This window comes from Mobula hypostoma, chromosome 6 (assembly GCF_963921235.1).
Source record: "Mobula hypostoma chromosome 6, sMobHyp1.1, whole genome shotgun sequence".
NCBI classification, from domain to species: Eukaryota; Metazoa; Chordata; class Chondrichthyes; order Myliobatiformes; family Myliobatidae; genus Mobula; species Mobula hypostoma.
This window is the reverse complement of record NC_086102.1, coordinates 115,025,861-115,041,634: the sequence shown is the minus strand read 5'-3', so window position 1 is coordinate 115,041,634 and position 15,774 is coordinate 115,025,861. Positions and strand designations below refer to the sequence as shown.

At 41.6% G+C, this 15,774-nt stretch overlaps 1 protein-coding gene across 2 annotated transcripts in view; it reads right to left on the bottom strand.

Moving 5' to 3' along the window:
* Positions 1–12,250: 12,250 nt before the first annotated feature.
* The window catches only part of acadl (acyl-CoA dehydrogenase long chain), a 119,920-nt gene continuing 116,396 nt past the window's right edge, over positions 12,251–15,774 (bottom strand). For both annotated transcript variants that reach the window (XM_063051504.1, XM_063051506.1), the window contains exon 11: positions 12,251–14,318. In XM_063051504.1, coding sequence (XP_062907574.1) covers positions 14,228–14,318 — 91 coding nt within the window. In that variant the 3' untranslated portion in view covers positions 12,251–14,227. The remainder of the gene's footprint in view (positions 14,319–15,774) is intronic.

The window sequence follows — 15,774 nt, the reverse complement described above, 5'->3', positions numbered from 1 at the left end:
CTCCACCCACTAACCCGCCCCTCCATGCTCCCAACCACTACTTTATCATAGCCTTATGTACAAACACTCCTGTGCCTAGCGTCACTTTATAGACATACAATCAATGTATATAAGCTATCACATGTATTTATATTTAATATTTTAATTAGTATTTTTTGTGTTCTTTCGTTGTGTTTTTATTTGTGCTGCATCGGATCTGGAGTAATAATTACTTCGTTCTCTTTTACATTTATGTTCAGGAAATGACATTAAACGATCTTGAATGCAGGTTCAAACTACTGTCTGTTGGTACCATCCCAGGGCTCTCCCTTATACTGCTCCAATGTTACTAACTTTTTAGGTAATGGGATCAAAATTGTTCACTATAATCTAGGTGAGCCCTCACCAACACTGTTCACAACAGCAACAAAACCTCCCTATTTTAATCCAACCCTTTTGCAACATAGGCCAAAATGTCATCTGTAGTCTTAATTGCTGGATCCGCCTGCCAGAATTTTATGATTCCTGCATTAGAACACCTAAATTCACTTATTTGAAATTACCTTCCAGTTGGATAATCACCTGTGTGACCTTACCCTCCCACATTATGCTCCATTTGCCCACCCATTCACTCAATTTATCTCCTGTTGCAGAATCATAATACCCCATATTACGTGCTTTTCCCTATCACTGACCAATATGGAAACTTCTCAGATGGTTCCTTCCTCTGGTTCATTAATGTAAACTAAGAACTAATCTCTATGGTACTCCACTAGCTACCTAATTCCAGTCTGAAAAGGACCTATTTGTTCCAATTCTGTTTTATATAAGACAGACAGTTTTTAAACTATTCTAACACGCTGTCTCCAAGACTATGGACTTATAATTTATCCACCTATTTCTTAACTGGCATCTTATCAAATAATTTTTGAAAATCTAGATATGCTGCAAGTTCATTTGTTTGAATATCTACTGACCCTTAGCATCAGAAGGACATGGGTGAAGTGCAGGCAAACAAGACTAGCTCAGGAAGGCACTTTAGTGAGTACGGATGAATTGGGCTAAAGGGCTTGTTACCTTGCCGTATGAATCCACTTTAGAAGTCCTTTCTCATACCATTCCCTTTTCTCTCTTCTGTCTTCTGGAAGAAGATGCAGGAACTTGAGAACTCGAACATCCCCACTGCCATCAAACTTCCAAAAGAATATCCTCTTCATATTGCTTCCTGGTGGTGTTACAACATCCTTGTACCCTTAATCCTACCTCTCCTGTATGTTTAGCATTTTTTGGATTACCCCATATTGTACTACAATTTAAAAACCATTCTACTGTTCGTAGTTCAAAGTTCAATGTAAATTTACTATCAAAGTACATATCCTGAGGAAGCTAAGGAATTTTGGCCTGTCCCCTAAAACCCTCACTAATTTTTATAGATGCACCGTAGAAAGCATTCTTCTGGGGTGCATCACAACCTGGTATGGAAGTTGTCGTGTCCAAGACCGGAAGAAGCTGCAGAAGATCGTGAACACGGCGCAGCACATCACACAAACCAATCTTCCATCCTTGGACTCACTTTACACCGCACGCTGTCGGAGCAGTGCCGCCAGGATAATCAAGGATACAACCCACCCAGCCAACGCACTCTTCGTCCCTCTTCCCTCCGGGAGAAGGCTCAGGAGCTTGAAGACTCGTACGGCCAAATTTGGGAACAGCTTCTTTCCAACTGCAATAAGACTGCTGAACGGATCCTGACCCAGATCTGGGCCGTACCCTCCAAATATCCGGACCTGCCTCTCGGTTTTTTTGCACTACCTTGCTTTCCCTTTTCTATTTTCTAATTATGATTTATAATTTAAAATTTTAATATTTACTACCGATTTGTACTCCAGGGAGCACAAAGAGCAGAGTCAAATATCGCTGTGATGATTGTACGCTCTAGTATCAATTGTTTGGCGACAATAAAGTATCTGTCACCATATACCAAGATTCATTTTCTGTACTTAGATAAGTTTACTTTGAACTTTGAAGAGTCAAGAGTTCTGGGTTGAGACAAAGATCAGACTTGCCCTGATCCTACTGAATAGTAGACAGACTTGACAGACCACGTGACTGACTCCTGCTTCTATTTATCGTGTAAGGCAATGCCAGTGAAACACTGCCTGGCTGTTGCACAAGAGAAAAAGAACTATGTGGAAACCGTGGAATCATTAAACTTGATGTATTAGATAAACAATTCATCGCTGAAATGACTTAAGTAATTCAGCTCAGCTATCAATTGTTGGCCAAGTCATCCCTTCAGGACAGGTGTTCCTGTTACTGAAAACAGCAGCAATAATATATTTTGCAGTAAGTGCAAGGAGACAGAGTAACTCGATCAACACAGGAGGTGCAGGGAAAACTCAGGTCAGGCAACTCCTATTGAAGGAAACGGACAGTAAACATTTTGGTCGAGACCCTTCAACTGGATTGCATTTTACTCATATTCAGTAATCCAGATGAAGGGTATCAAGCAACACACATCAAAGTTGCTGGTGAACGCAGCAGGCCAGGCAGCATCTATAGGAAGAGGCGCAGTCAGGACGAAGGGTCTCGGCCTGAAACGTCGACTGCGCCTCTTCCTATAGATGCTGCCTGGCCTGCTGCGTTCACCAGCAACTTTGATGTGTGTTGCTTGAATTTCCAGCATCTGCAGAATTCCTGTTGTTTGAAGGGTATCAAGCTTTAATAGTGACTGGCTACTTCCTCCATAAGATGCTGCATTATCTGCTGGGTTCCTCCAGTGCTTTGTGCGTCATTCCAGATTCCAGCACCTGCAGTCTCTTGTGCCTCCTTGTAAATAGACACTCTCTTACAACAAAGGCCCATTAGTCAAGTAGAATTTCTGAGAACTAAGCCTTTACTATGCAGTCCGTTTCAGGCCGTAATAAAGATCTTTTTAGGCAAGAAATAGAATAAGTCATTTTACATTCTTCTGTGTGTTCAGCCTTTACCAATTTGAACATTTTTTTCCATTAAATTATTTGGGAGGTTCATGGTCATTTACTCTCTTGCCCCATGGTAGAAATGTCCAATACTACTGTAGAAGGCACTGCTTTGAAGTGAGAGGGGGGCAAGTTTAAAGGAGAAGTGTGGGACAAGCTTTGCTTTATGCAGAGTGCTGGTGGAGACAGATATGATGGTGGCATTTAAGAGGCACTTAAATAGGCAGATAAACATGAAGGGAACGGCGGTGATAGACCATATGCAGGGCAGATGGGGATTAATTTCATTTGGCATCGTGGTTGGCATGGACGATGAGGGACAAAGATCCTGTTCTTGGGCTGTACAGCTGTTTTGGTTTTTGGAGCACCACTTAATCCGGCTAGGCTACTTGAACAAGTTCAGATCATATCATCTCCATAACTAATGAACCATGGCACAGATGTTGTATGGATACTCCTTAGGAATAATTTAAGAAATTACTAACAACCACAATTATTTGCTACCCTATGTGAATCACAGCAGTTTTTTTTGGCAGTCTGATTACTCCATGGTCAGTTTTACTAATAGCAACATTTTTCTATTCCAAATTTTTAAAAGAATAATCTGATAAATCACAATAGGATCCAATAGCTCTATTGTGATTTGAATCACTGCTTTCTGAATTTGTAACCTAAGCCACTGGATATCACATCAGTCAGGACCATGCCAATGACATTACAGATTTATTCCATTTGCTTCTTGTGATGCAAATCCGACCTGTGAGTACAGCCATTCGCATCACACACTACAACACCCATGTCACACTTAGAATTAGCAGACATAGATCAGCTTTATCATCTAAAATACAGATTAGCTTTTTGCCACATGTGCATTGAAATAAAGTGAAATATGTAATTCCGCATCGATGATAAACACAGCCCGGGGATTGTGTTGGGAGAAGTCTGCATCTGTCCTGGCACTGACACAGCATGCCCATGACCAACCCTATCCGTATAGCTTTGAAATGTGGCAGGAAACCACAGCACTCGAAGGAAACCCACACAGTCACAAGGAGAACGCAGAAACTCCTTACAGGCAATGGAAGGTTTGAACCCCGATCAGTAGTCACTGGTGCTGTAAAGCAGTGCACTTATTTTACGACATATCACACGATTAATGTGAAAGAAACAGTTGTTTGTGGATATAATCCATTGGTTCAGCACCAGCGACATTTCTGTGTTGAAGTTTATAACATGAAAGTTAAGCTCAACAAATGCAGGGGAACTTTCTATAATTATGCTCACTTCCATTCTGGCAGGAAACTTCCAGCTTAAAGATAACCACCTGCACATGGACTATATACTAAGTTTTCTCACTTGCTGACGTTGCAGGCTGCTGGGCTGGGTCATTGGGACCTCTCTAGCGCCTCAGACCTTGAGCCAAGTATTCAAGTGAACAAACGTTGGCGGGCTGAGCACAGGGTCACTGTAAACATGTCTGATCTCGTCCTTCAACATTAACATGTGCACTTCTGGCAGAGAGTTACTGCTTATCAAAATGCAACAAGCATGCCGGACTGATATATCCCTCTCCAACTGTTTTTAACTTCAACAATTCAGGACTAATACAGGTCTAAAAAACTTTAAAGCATTCTATTTCCAAAGAAAGATAACTCAGACCTAATCTTCCAACTGCATATTCCATAAAATCATCGGAATAACTACTTTGAAAGTGATGCAAACAATGCAATTTGTTCTTTCACAAAGCAATTTACAGTTAGACTGCCAAAAATAACAATACATTTGAGAAAAATGATTTTTATCAATTAACCTTCCAATTCCAATAGTTAAGGATTGATCTTCCATTTCGTTTCCAAGATGAGTAAAAGTGGGAAAACGACCGCTTCTTTAGAAAGCATGTCAATTAATTCAAATGAATGCCCATCAATTGACTGTCAATCATGAGCAAAGTGATGAAAGTGTTCAATAGCTCAGGCAGCATCTATGGACAGGAATAAACAGTGGATGCTTCAAGTCAAGACCCTTCATTAGGACTGGAAAGGAAGGGGGGAAAGAAGCCAGAATAAGAAGGTGGGGAGAGGAGAAGGAATATGCACTGGCAGGTTATAGGTAACATCGAGTGAGGGGGAAGATTGGTGTGTGGGCAAGGGGGTGGGGGATGAAGTGAGAAGCTGGGAAGTGATAGGTGGAAGAGGTAAAAAGCTATAGAAGAAGCAACCTGATAGGAAAGGGCAATGGACCAGGGGAGATGGGCAGGTGCGGAGGAAAGGGGTGCCAAAATGTAGAATGTAAGAAGAGAGAAGGGGGAGAGAATTATCCCAAGTTAGAGAAATCAATGTTCATGCCATCAGGTTGGAGGTTACCCAGATGTAATATGAGGTGCTGCTTCTCCAACTGAGAGTGGTCTCATAGTAACTGTTGAGTCCATGGATCGACGTGTCAGAATAGGAAGTTGAATTTAAATAGGTGGGCACTAGGAAACCTCATTATTTTTGTGGCAGACAGAGTAAAGTGCTCAACAAAGTAGTCCCCCAATCTACATTGGGTCTCAGCACTGGAAAATTATGTTGGAGTGGTAGCAATGGGGGACAGTCAAATGGCAGACAAACTCAGTAAGTATTGTGCATCAATCTTCACTATGAAAGATACCAGTATGTCAGAAATTTAAGAGTATCAGGGGCATAAGTGAGTAGTCACTATTACTTAGGAGAAGTTGCTTGGTAAGCTGAAAGGTCTGAAGGTAGACAAGTCACCTGGACCAAACAGACTACACTCCAGCATTCTAAAAGAGGTTGCTAAAGAGATTGTGGAGGAATTAAATGCGATCTTTCAAGAATCACTAAATTCTGCAATGGTTCCAGAGGCCTGGAAATTTTCAAATATCGCTCCTCTCTCTAAAAAAAGGAGGGAGGCAAAAGACAGGAAACTACAGGCTAATTAGCCTGACCTCAGAGATTGGTAAGATGTAAGAGTCCATTTCTTAAGAATAAAATTTTGGGGTATTTGGAGGGACGTGATAAAACAGGCCAAAATCAGCATGGATTCCTTAAGGGAAAATGTTGTCTAACAACATGTGGAATTCTTTGAGGAAATAATGGGCAGGATAGACGGATCAGTGGATGTTGTTTACTTGGATTTTCAGAAGGCCTTTAACAAGGTGCTGCGTATGAGGCTGCTAAACAGGATAAAAGTATTACAGGAAAGATACTAGCATGGACAGGGGATGGCTGACTGTCAGGAGGCAAAGAGGGGAAAATAAAGGGGTCCTTTTCTGATTGGCTGTTGGTGACTAGTGGTGCTTTGCAGGGGTCAGTGCGGGTCTGCCTCTTTTCGTATCATATGTTAATGAGCTAGATGATGGAAATGATGGCTTTATGGCCAAGTTTGCAGATGACACAAAGAAAGATGGAGGGCCAAGCAGTGCTGAGGAAGCGGGGAGTCTGCAGAAGGACTTAGACATATTAGGAGATGGGCAAAGGAGTGGAAGATGGACGTGTATGGTCACGCACTTTGGTAGAAGGAATAAAGGCATAGACTATTTTCTAAATAGGGCATGCATTCAGAAACTGAGAACGGTACTTGGGAGTCCTAGTGCAGGATTCCCTAAAGGTTAACTTGAAGTTGAGTCAGTAGTAAGGAAGGCAAATACAATGTCAGTGTTCATTTCAAGACTAAAATATAAAAGCAAGGATGTAATGTTGAGCTTTCATAAGGCATTAGTAAGACCACATTTGGAGTATGCAGTTTTGGGCCCCTTAAGTTTAAAAAAAAAGGATGTGCTGGCATTAGAGAGAGTACAGAGGAGGTTCATGAGAATGAAAGGGTTAGCATATGAGGAGCGTTTGGTGGCTCGGTGCCTGTACTCACTAGATGACGGGGGTGTTGGGGGGGAGGGGGAGTATCTCACTGAAACAAACCGAATATTGAAGGGTTTAGATAGCATGGACATGGGGCATGGGGAGGATGCTTCTAGGAGTGGGGGAGTCTAGGACCAGAGGAACAGACTCAGAATACAGGCAAAGTCTCAGAATACAAGAACATTCCTTTAGAAATGAGGTAAGGGGGAATTTCTTTAGCAAGTGGGTGGCAAATCAATGGAATTCATTGCCACAACTGGCTGTGGAGGACAAGGTATTATGTATATTTAAAGTGGAGGTTGATAGGTTTTGCTTAAAAAGGCTGTCAAACAAGAATCAGCCATGATCAAATGGCAGAGCAGAATTAAAGGGCCGAATGGCTCAATTCTGATCCTATGTCTTATGGTGACAAGGCACTAATTGACTCATTGTGGCAGTGAGGAAAATTGATGATCAGGGTAATAATTCAGACAGCTACAATTCAACAATAAAGCAGCTGAATCCAGTTATTGGAAGGTTAAAAACGCTACAGATGGAGAGGAAAATATCCATCAGACTAATGAAAGCACAAACACGAGGAAATCTGCAGATGCTGGAATTTCAAGCAACACACATCAAAGTTGCTGGTGAACGCAGCAGGCCAGGCAGCATCTCTAGGAAGAGGTACAGTCAATGTTTCAGGCCGAGACCCTTCGTCAGGACTAACTGAAAGAAGGGCTAGTAAGAGATTTGAAAGTGGGAGGGGGAGGGGGAGATCCAAAATGATAGGAGAAGACGGGCGGGGGGCGGGGATGGAGCCAAGAGCTGGACAGGTGATTGGCAAAAGGGATATGAAAGGATAATGGGACAGGAGGCCTAGGGAGAAAGAAAGAAAAGGGGGGAGGGAGGGAAAAAGCCCAGAGGATGGGCAAAGGGTATAGTGAGAGGGACAGAGGGAGAAAAAGGAGAGAGAGAGAAAGAATGTGTGTATATAAATAAATAAATAAATAACGGATGGGATACGAGGGGGAGGTGGGGCATTAGCGGAACTTTCAGAAGTCAATGTTCATGCCATCAGGTTGGAGGCTACCCAGACAGAATATAAGGTGTTGTTCCTCCAACCTGAGTGTGGCTTCATCTTGACAGTAGAGGAGGCCGTGGATAGACATATCAGAATGGGAATGGGACGTGGAGTTAAAATGTGTGGCCACTAGGAGATCCTGCTTTCTCTGGCGGACAGAGCGTAGGTGTTCAGCAAAGCGGTCTCCCAGTCTGCGTCGGGTCTGACCAATATATAGAAGGCCACATTGGGAGCACCGGACGCAATATATCACCCCAGCCGACTCACAGGTGAAGTGTCACCTCACCTGGAAGGACTGTCTGGGGCCCTGAATGGTAGTGAGGGAGGAAGTGTAAGGGCATGTATAGCACTTGTTCTGCTTACAAGGATAAGTGCCAGGAGGGAGATCAGTGGGGAGGGATGGAAGGGGGGAGGGGGGAGGGGGAACAGATGAAAGCACAGTTTTTTTCCCAGGGATGGGGAACTAAAAACTCAAAGATATAGATTTGAGGTGAGAGGTGAGGGATTTAAAAGGACCTGAGGGGCAACTTCTTCACACAGAGGCTGGTGCGTTTATGGAATGAACTGCCAGAGGAAATGTACAATAAAAGCATTTAAAAGACTATAAGTATATAGATAGGAGGGATTTAGAGAGATATGGGCCAAACAATGGCAAATGAGCACTATGGTTGGCATGGATGAATTGAGCCAAAGGACCTTTTTCCATGATGTATTTATTACTCCATACCTTTGCATTTTATGGATATCAAAGGTAAAATATTCCATGCACAAAATGGTGGTTGTTGTTGATAGAGGCACACAGAATAGAAAGCTGAATGCTGAATTTTTATAAAAATAAAATTCTGGTCTCAACTACAGTAATGTGTCCATTTTTAGTCATCACATTACATGAGAGATGTGGCAATGTTGAAGTCCAAAAAAAGATTTGAGAAAAAGAATTATTTCATTTACAAAGATAGGTCAGAAAGGCTGTGACTGCCAGAGTAGATAAGCCAGACATATAAAGATTCAACATTTCTTGCCTGTCTTTATACTCTGCCTCTATCAATAAAACCTGTAATTGTATATACCTTTTAACTACATTCTCTACCTATCTTGTTACTTTCAATCACTAGTGCATCATCCCCATAGGTCCCTCTGCTCCAGCACCCCTTTTATAACAGGAGCTTTTATTCTACTTGACCCCAATTCCCCATCCAGCCTGTCAACTCGCCATTCTCTGCATTAATTTTCATCTACCATGCATTTGCTCACTCTACCAGCCGGTTCAAATAGTGCGGCAATTCATCATATCTGACGTTCACAGTACTGCCAAAATTTGTGCCACTTGCAAAGTTAAGAAATGTGGCTTGCCCTCCAAAATCCAGCTGTTAATCAAAGCAAGTAATGGTACTAACAATGATTCATGGGAAACTCTACTATTCACATTCCTTCCTCCAGCCTAAGAAACAATCATTTACCATGTCCTTCTGGTGTCTGTAACTTAGCCATCATTGCATCTGTGCCATCACTATTCCTTTTCAACTATGGTTTCAACTTTGCTGATATGCCTATTACATGAGAACCTACTGGATTATACATGTACACCATTTCAACTACATTATGCTCATTGATATATCTATTACTTCATCAAATTGGATTGGTGAAATATGATTTGTCCTTAACAAATTGAGTGTGGCTTGCCTTATTAATCCAGGCTCCTCCAGACAACGAAGAGGCATACAGCTGCGAGATAGATCAGCTGGCTAAATGGTGTCACAACAACCTTGCACTCAACATCAGCAGGATGAATGTATTGATCAAAGACTTCAGGACAAGGAAATTGGAAGTGTACACACCAGTCCGCATTGAGGGGTCAGCAGTTGGAAGGGTGAGCAGCTTTGAGTTCCTGGTGAGATCAACTCAGCAGATCTATCTTGAAGCCGATATATTAATGCAATTACAAAGAAGCTATGTTTCGCTAGGAGTTTGAGGGGATTTGATATTCAAAATAGTTTATTGTCATTCTTCAGAACATGAGCGTAAAAGAGAACAAAATGATTGTTACTCTGGATCCAATGCAGCATTTAAAAAAAATACAAATATAAATACAAATACAACTCGTAAACACAAAAGATCCTGCAGACACTGGAAATCCAGAGCAGAACACACAAAATGCTAGAGGAACACAACAGGTCAGGCAGCATCTATGAAAATGAATACACAGTCCATGTTTCGGGCAGAGATCCTTCATCAGGACTGGAAAGTAAGTGGGACGATACCAGAATCAGAAGGTGAGGGAGGGGAAGAAAGACAAGCTAGAAAGTGATAGATGAAATCAGGGGGTGCAGAAGGGGGAGAAAGTTAAAAGCTGGGAGGCGATAGATGGATAAGGCAAGGGGCTAGAAAAGGAGGAATCTGATAGGACTGGGGAGTGGATCATGGGAGAAAAGGGAGGAAGAGCAGAACCAGGAGGAGGTGATGGCAGATGAGAAGAGGTAGGAGGTCAGAATGTGGTATTGAAGAAGAGGGAAGAGGGAAGGGAAAGAAAAATTACAGGAAGTTGGAGATATCTGTGGTAGCGAGTCTGGGTGAGCACATGGTCAATGAGTTGGCAGGGAGCAGTGCGAAAGGGTTTCACTGAACTCCTGAAGAGAAAATTTAAACTTCTTCAAAGATAACTTGAAGAGACTTTGCAGTTGGGCAGCAAATCATAAACACAAGAGATTCTGCTAAGATGCTGGAAATCCAGAGCATCTATGGAATGAATAAATAGACCTTTTGGGCCAAGACCCTTCATTAGAACTGATAAGTAAGGGGGATGATGCCAGAATCAGAAGGTGGGGTAAGGGGAAGAAAGACAAGCTTGAAAGTGATAGGTGAAGTAGTTGGGCGGGGGAGGGGAGATGAAGTAAGGAACTGGGAGGTGATAGGTGGAAAAGGCAAAGGGCTGGAGAAGAAGGAATCTGATAGGAGAGTGGACCATGAAAAAAGGGAAGGGGGATGGGTACCAGGGGGAGGTGGTTGGCAGTTGATAAGAGGCAAGAAGCTAAAGTGGGGAATTGAAGAGGGAGGGGAAGAAGAAAAAAATACCAGAAGTTGGAGAAATCTGTGGTAGCAACTCTGGGTGAGTACATGGTCGAAGAGTTAGAGGGCAGCAGATATCACAGAGGGCGAGCAGTGAGAGAGGGTTTCACTGAACTGCCGCCAAAGAGAAGATTTAAACCTTCAGTGTCGGCATCCCTCAAAGAGACTTTGCAGTGGAGCAGCAAATCATAAACAGAAGAGATTCTACAGAAGCTGTAAATCCAGAACAATACACACAAAATGCTGCAGGAACTCAAGTCAGGCAGCATCTATGTATAAGTAACTGTTTGAGTGTAACCGTAAATACATAAGATTAGCTTATATACAAACTGATTGTATGTACCTAAAATGACGTTAAATGCTGGAGTGCATATGTATAAGGTGACCCTATCAGGAAATGATAAAGTGACAATGTGAATCTTGGCAAGAGGGACGCCAGCAAATTTCCACAGAGGTACAATGGAGAGCATTCTGACTGGTTGCATCACAACCTGGCACTGAGGCTCCAATGCACAGGATCAAAAGAACCTGAAAGACAACTCAGCCAGCTCCATCACAGAGCCTCAAGATGATGGCATCCATCATTAAGGACACGCATGATCCAGGACATGCTCTCTTCTCATTACTACTATCAGAAAGGAAGTACAGGAGCCTGAAGACCTATATCAACATTTTAGAAACAGGTTCATCCCATCTGCCATCAGATCTCTGAATGGTCCATGAATACCATCTTACTATTCTTCTTTTGCACTATACTGTTGCTACAGAACAACAAATTTCATGACATATATCAGTGATCATAAACCTAATTACGATTCTATTACTCTTGTCCTGGCTCACTGTTGCTAAAGCTTTCCCTACAATTACAAAGACCAACAACCACAGACCAATCAGTTTAACTTAAAGCTTTCAGGTTGAACGGATTGGCTTGAGTTACTGGGCTTACCCTTACTCATTTCATTGGACAACAAAGTAACATTCACCACTTTCAAGTCTTCTGGCCACATACAAGGACACTATAAGATGTCAGTGCCCCTTGATTTATTCTCCTATTTGCCTCAAATTCTTAGGACACATCCTATCCAGTCCTGATAACTTACCTAATTAAATTCAATAAACTTTTTCAATACCTCTAAGTTTTCAATTTTCACGGTCAAGGAAATTAAAATGGATTACAGTTTGTCTTATGAGACTCTTCAACTAAATTATTTAATCTGTCCAAACTTATATCAGGAATCTTATATGAACTCACAATCTGAATAACTTTTGTTAATCTGGCCAAAACATAGTAAAGAACAGAGGCAAAATATTTTCAATAAACGTTTATTGAAATTAAAGCAAATTGTTCATAACATAAAAGTCAATTTGTTCATGGCTATGAAATGGAAAGTTTTATAGCTGGAAACTGGAGATAATGTCTTTAAAGACTGAGTTTCTGAGTATATAACTAGTAGGTTAGATAAGGAGAACCAGTGGATTCAGTATATCTGGATTTTCAAAAGGCACCCAAGAGGTACAATAGGAAAGTGTTAAACAAAATAGGAGCCCATGAAATAGAGGCAAATGTGATTAGGGCCCGGTTTAAAAACAAAACAGAAGAGAATTGGAATGCACATGATAATTTAAACGCTGGCAGACTTAACCAGTTATTAATCACCTTTATCAATTAATTAGATGAAGGGGCCAAGTATACAGTTTGTTGCAAATTTGCTAAAATACAAAGTGGGAAAGTGGAGGAGGGTGCAAGGGAACATCAAGGTAAAGAGATCAGTGCAAGTATTTAGGGCTTTAGGGTCCGGATGGGGAAGGACAGGATTGTCAAGCAGTACAGGTTCTCTGCATCAATTCCAGCAATGATAATTTCGGCAAAAGAAGTGAGATCAAATAGGATCTGTCTATCCTCACTATAGGTTATACAAGAAGAATGAAAGGTGATCAAATATACTGTAAAAGCTCCTGAGGGACTGATGGAGCAGATGCTGTGAAGCTGTTCCCTCTAAATTGAGAGTCTAGAATCAGGCAGTACATCATTGGGTGAAGAGTTCAGCCATTTAAGATTAAGATAGGGTGGAAGTCCTAGCTGTCAAACCTTTGTAAATTCTCCTATAGGTCAAAGGATAACCAGATATATTCCTGGTCAATAGATTTTTGGAGCCAATGGGGATCAAATCACAGGTACATCTGATGGGAAGTGAAGATGAAATATAACATTGATAGATTCAAGAACCTACTCTCCTCTACTGCTGCCTCTGTTTCTCATGAATTTAGTCCCAATGTGATTCATTTGAATGAAGGAGCCAATGTACCCTATACAATCTCTATACATGAAATTACAGAGATCTTCTGAGGCATTTCTTATTGCTAACTTCCATTCCCTTTGCATCCTCAGAGTTATAGTTTCATTAGTGGTGATCATTCCTCAGTAACCTATGGGAGTGAACATTAGAAAACTATTTAAAGTGATGGGCACAAGTTGCATAAACACAAATGCTCCTCAAAAAGAGGCACTGCATGGTATAAACACTGGCTGATTTTCCCTCATAAGATACAAATCCTTTGGGTTACTTTACCTACAACAGTACCACTGTCATCCAGGAACTAAACTAGGATTTTATCTGCCTCAAATCAGTTACTTGGGGAATTTTCAAATTCCAACAATTTAGAGTTAGACTGTTTAAGATTATGATTGCACTGTGGAATATCCTTCTTTACTCAAACATAAGGCTTATCTGTGCCCTAGTTATCAAGATGTTTTTAATAAAACAACTCTGAGAACTAGCAGATAATTCTATAACAGTCTGATCACATGTCTGTTAGAACCTTAGAATTCCCCCAAAATACACAAAGAATTACAAAACTCAAGATTATACAGTGGGAAGTTGTTTAAAAAATGCCATTCTTTTCACTATCAGTATGTGATTTGATTTTTCCCCCACCCAGATTGAAAAAAATAAAGCATTTATCTTGGTTTGTTGCCTCAACAAAACAGATTCTTGCATAAGATTTTACCACCAGAACATGTCACAGTTGGCTCTTAAAACTGTTGCTGACACAGTTCCACAAATAGCAAGTAAACAAAAAAGCACAAGTAAAAGCATTCATATTCCAGTCAACTTATACAGATCATATCAAGGTGGAATGCGCTGTAGAAAGTAAGCTAAGTTTTCCATCGCTGAACAATCCGATTTATTTTTTTGCTGGATGAAATGAAGAGGAAGAGGATTACAAGTTTTCTTAATCTGAAGGTACTGTTGGCACGAATCAGCATTCAGCTCAGAGGACCATTAGTCACTTACAATTTGTCTAGCAATAAGCTCTTTCATTATTTCATTTGTTCCACCATAAATTGGCTGAACACGGGAATCAACAAAAGACCTGGAAATAAAATGGCTGACGTTAGGTTTCTTTCATAGTCTAACACACAAAATCATAAAAACAAGTCACTGACCAATTTCAAGTTCTCTAAAATAAGAATGTTTTTAAAATCCAAAATCCCAAGGGGAATTTCTTCCTTGACTTCTCCCTTCCTCTTGATGGGAAGATGATTTAAATATACATTATGCAAATATTACAAACTAAAGAACAGATTGACTCAGATGAGGTTTTAAAACAACATTTGAAAGCTGGGTAGAGATTCATGGTACATAGGGGTCAGGAAAAGCAAATATACTTTCTAGTTGGGGCAACTAGATAGCAATCACTAATGGAGGCCTTTTAGTTTTACACACAAAATGCTGGTGGAATGTAGCGGGCCAGACAGCATCTATAGGAAGTAGTACAGTCAACGTTTCAGGCCAAGACCCTTCGTCAGGACTAACTGAAAGAAGAGATAGTAAGAGATTTGAAAGTAGGAGGGAGAGGGGGAGATCCAAAATGGTAGGAGAAGACAGGAGAGGGAGGGATGAAGCTAAGAGCCGGAAAGTTAAAGGGATACAGAGCTGGATCATGGGATGGGAGGCCTGGAGAGAAAGAAAGGGGGAGCGGAGCATCAGAGGAAGATGGAAAGCAGGAAAGGAGTTATTGTGAGAGGGACAGAGAGAGAAAAAAGGAAAAAAATAATAAATAAATAAGAGATTGGGGTAAGAAGGGGAGGAGAGGCATTAATGGAAGTGAGAGAAATCAATGTTCATGCCATCAGGTTGGAGGCTACCCAGACGGAATATAAGGTGTTTTCTCTCTCTGTCCCTCTCACAATAACTCCTTGCTTGCTAATGTCCCTCCTCACCTTCTTATCCCACCCCTTATTTATTATTTTCTCCCTTTTTTCTCTCTGTCCCTCTCACAATAACTCCTTGCCTGCTAATGCCCCTCCTCACCTTCTTACCCCACGCCTTATTTATTTATTTATTAATCCCCCCCCCCCCTTTTCTCTCTCTGTCCCTCTCACAACAACTCCTTGCCTGCTCTCCATCTTCCTCTGGTGCTCCCTCCCCCTTTCTTTCTCCCCAGGCCTCCTGCCCCATGATCCTCTCCCTTCCTTCTCCAGCTCTGTATACCTTTTGCCAATCAACTTTCTAACTTTCAGCTTCATCCCTCCCCCTCCTGCCTTCTCCTATCATTTCGGATTCTCCCCTCCCCCTCTCACTTACAAATCTCTTACTATCTCTTCTTTCAGTTAGTCCTGACGAAGGGTCTCGGCCCGAAACATCGACTGTACTTCTTCTTATAGACGCTGCCCGGCCTGCTGCGTTCCACCAGCATTTTGTGTGTGTTGCTTGAATTTCCAGCATCTGCAGATTTCCTCCTGTTGGCCTTTTAGCTTTGCTAGGCCAAGGACACTTGATGCATTGCTGCACACTTGAACGCTCGGTAGGGGGCATCGATGCTTTCT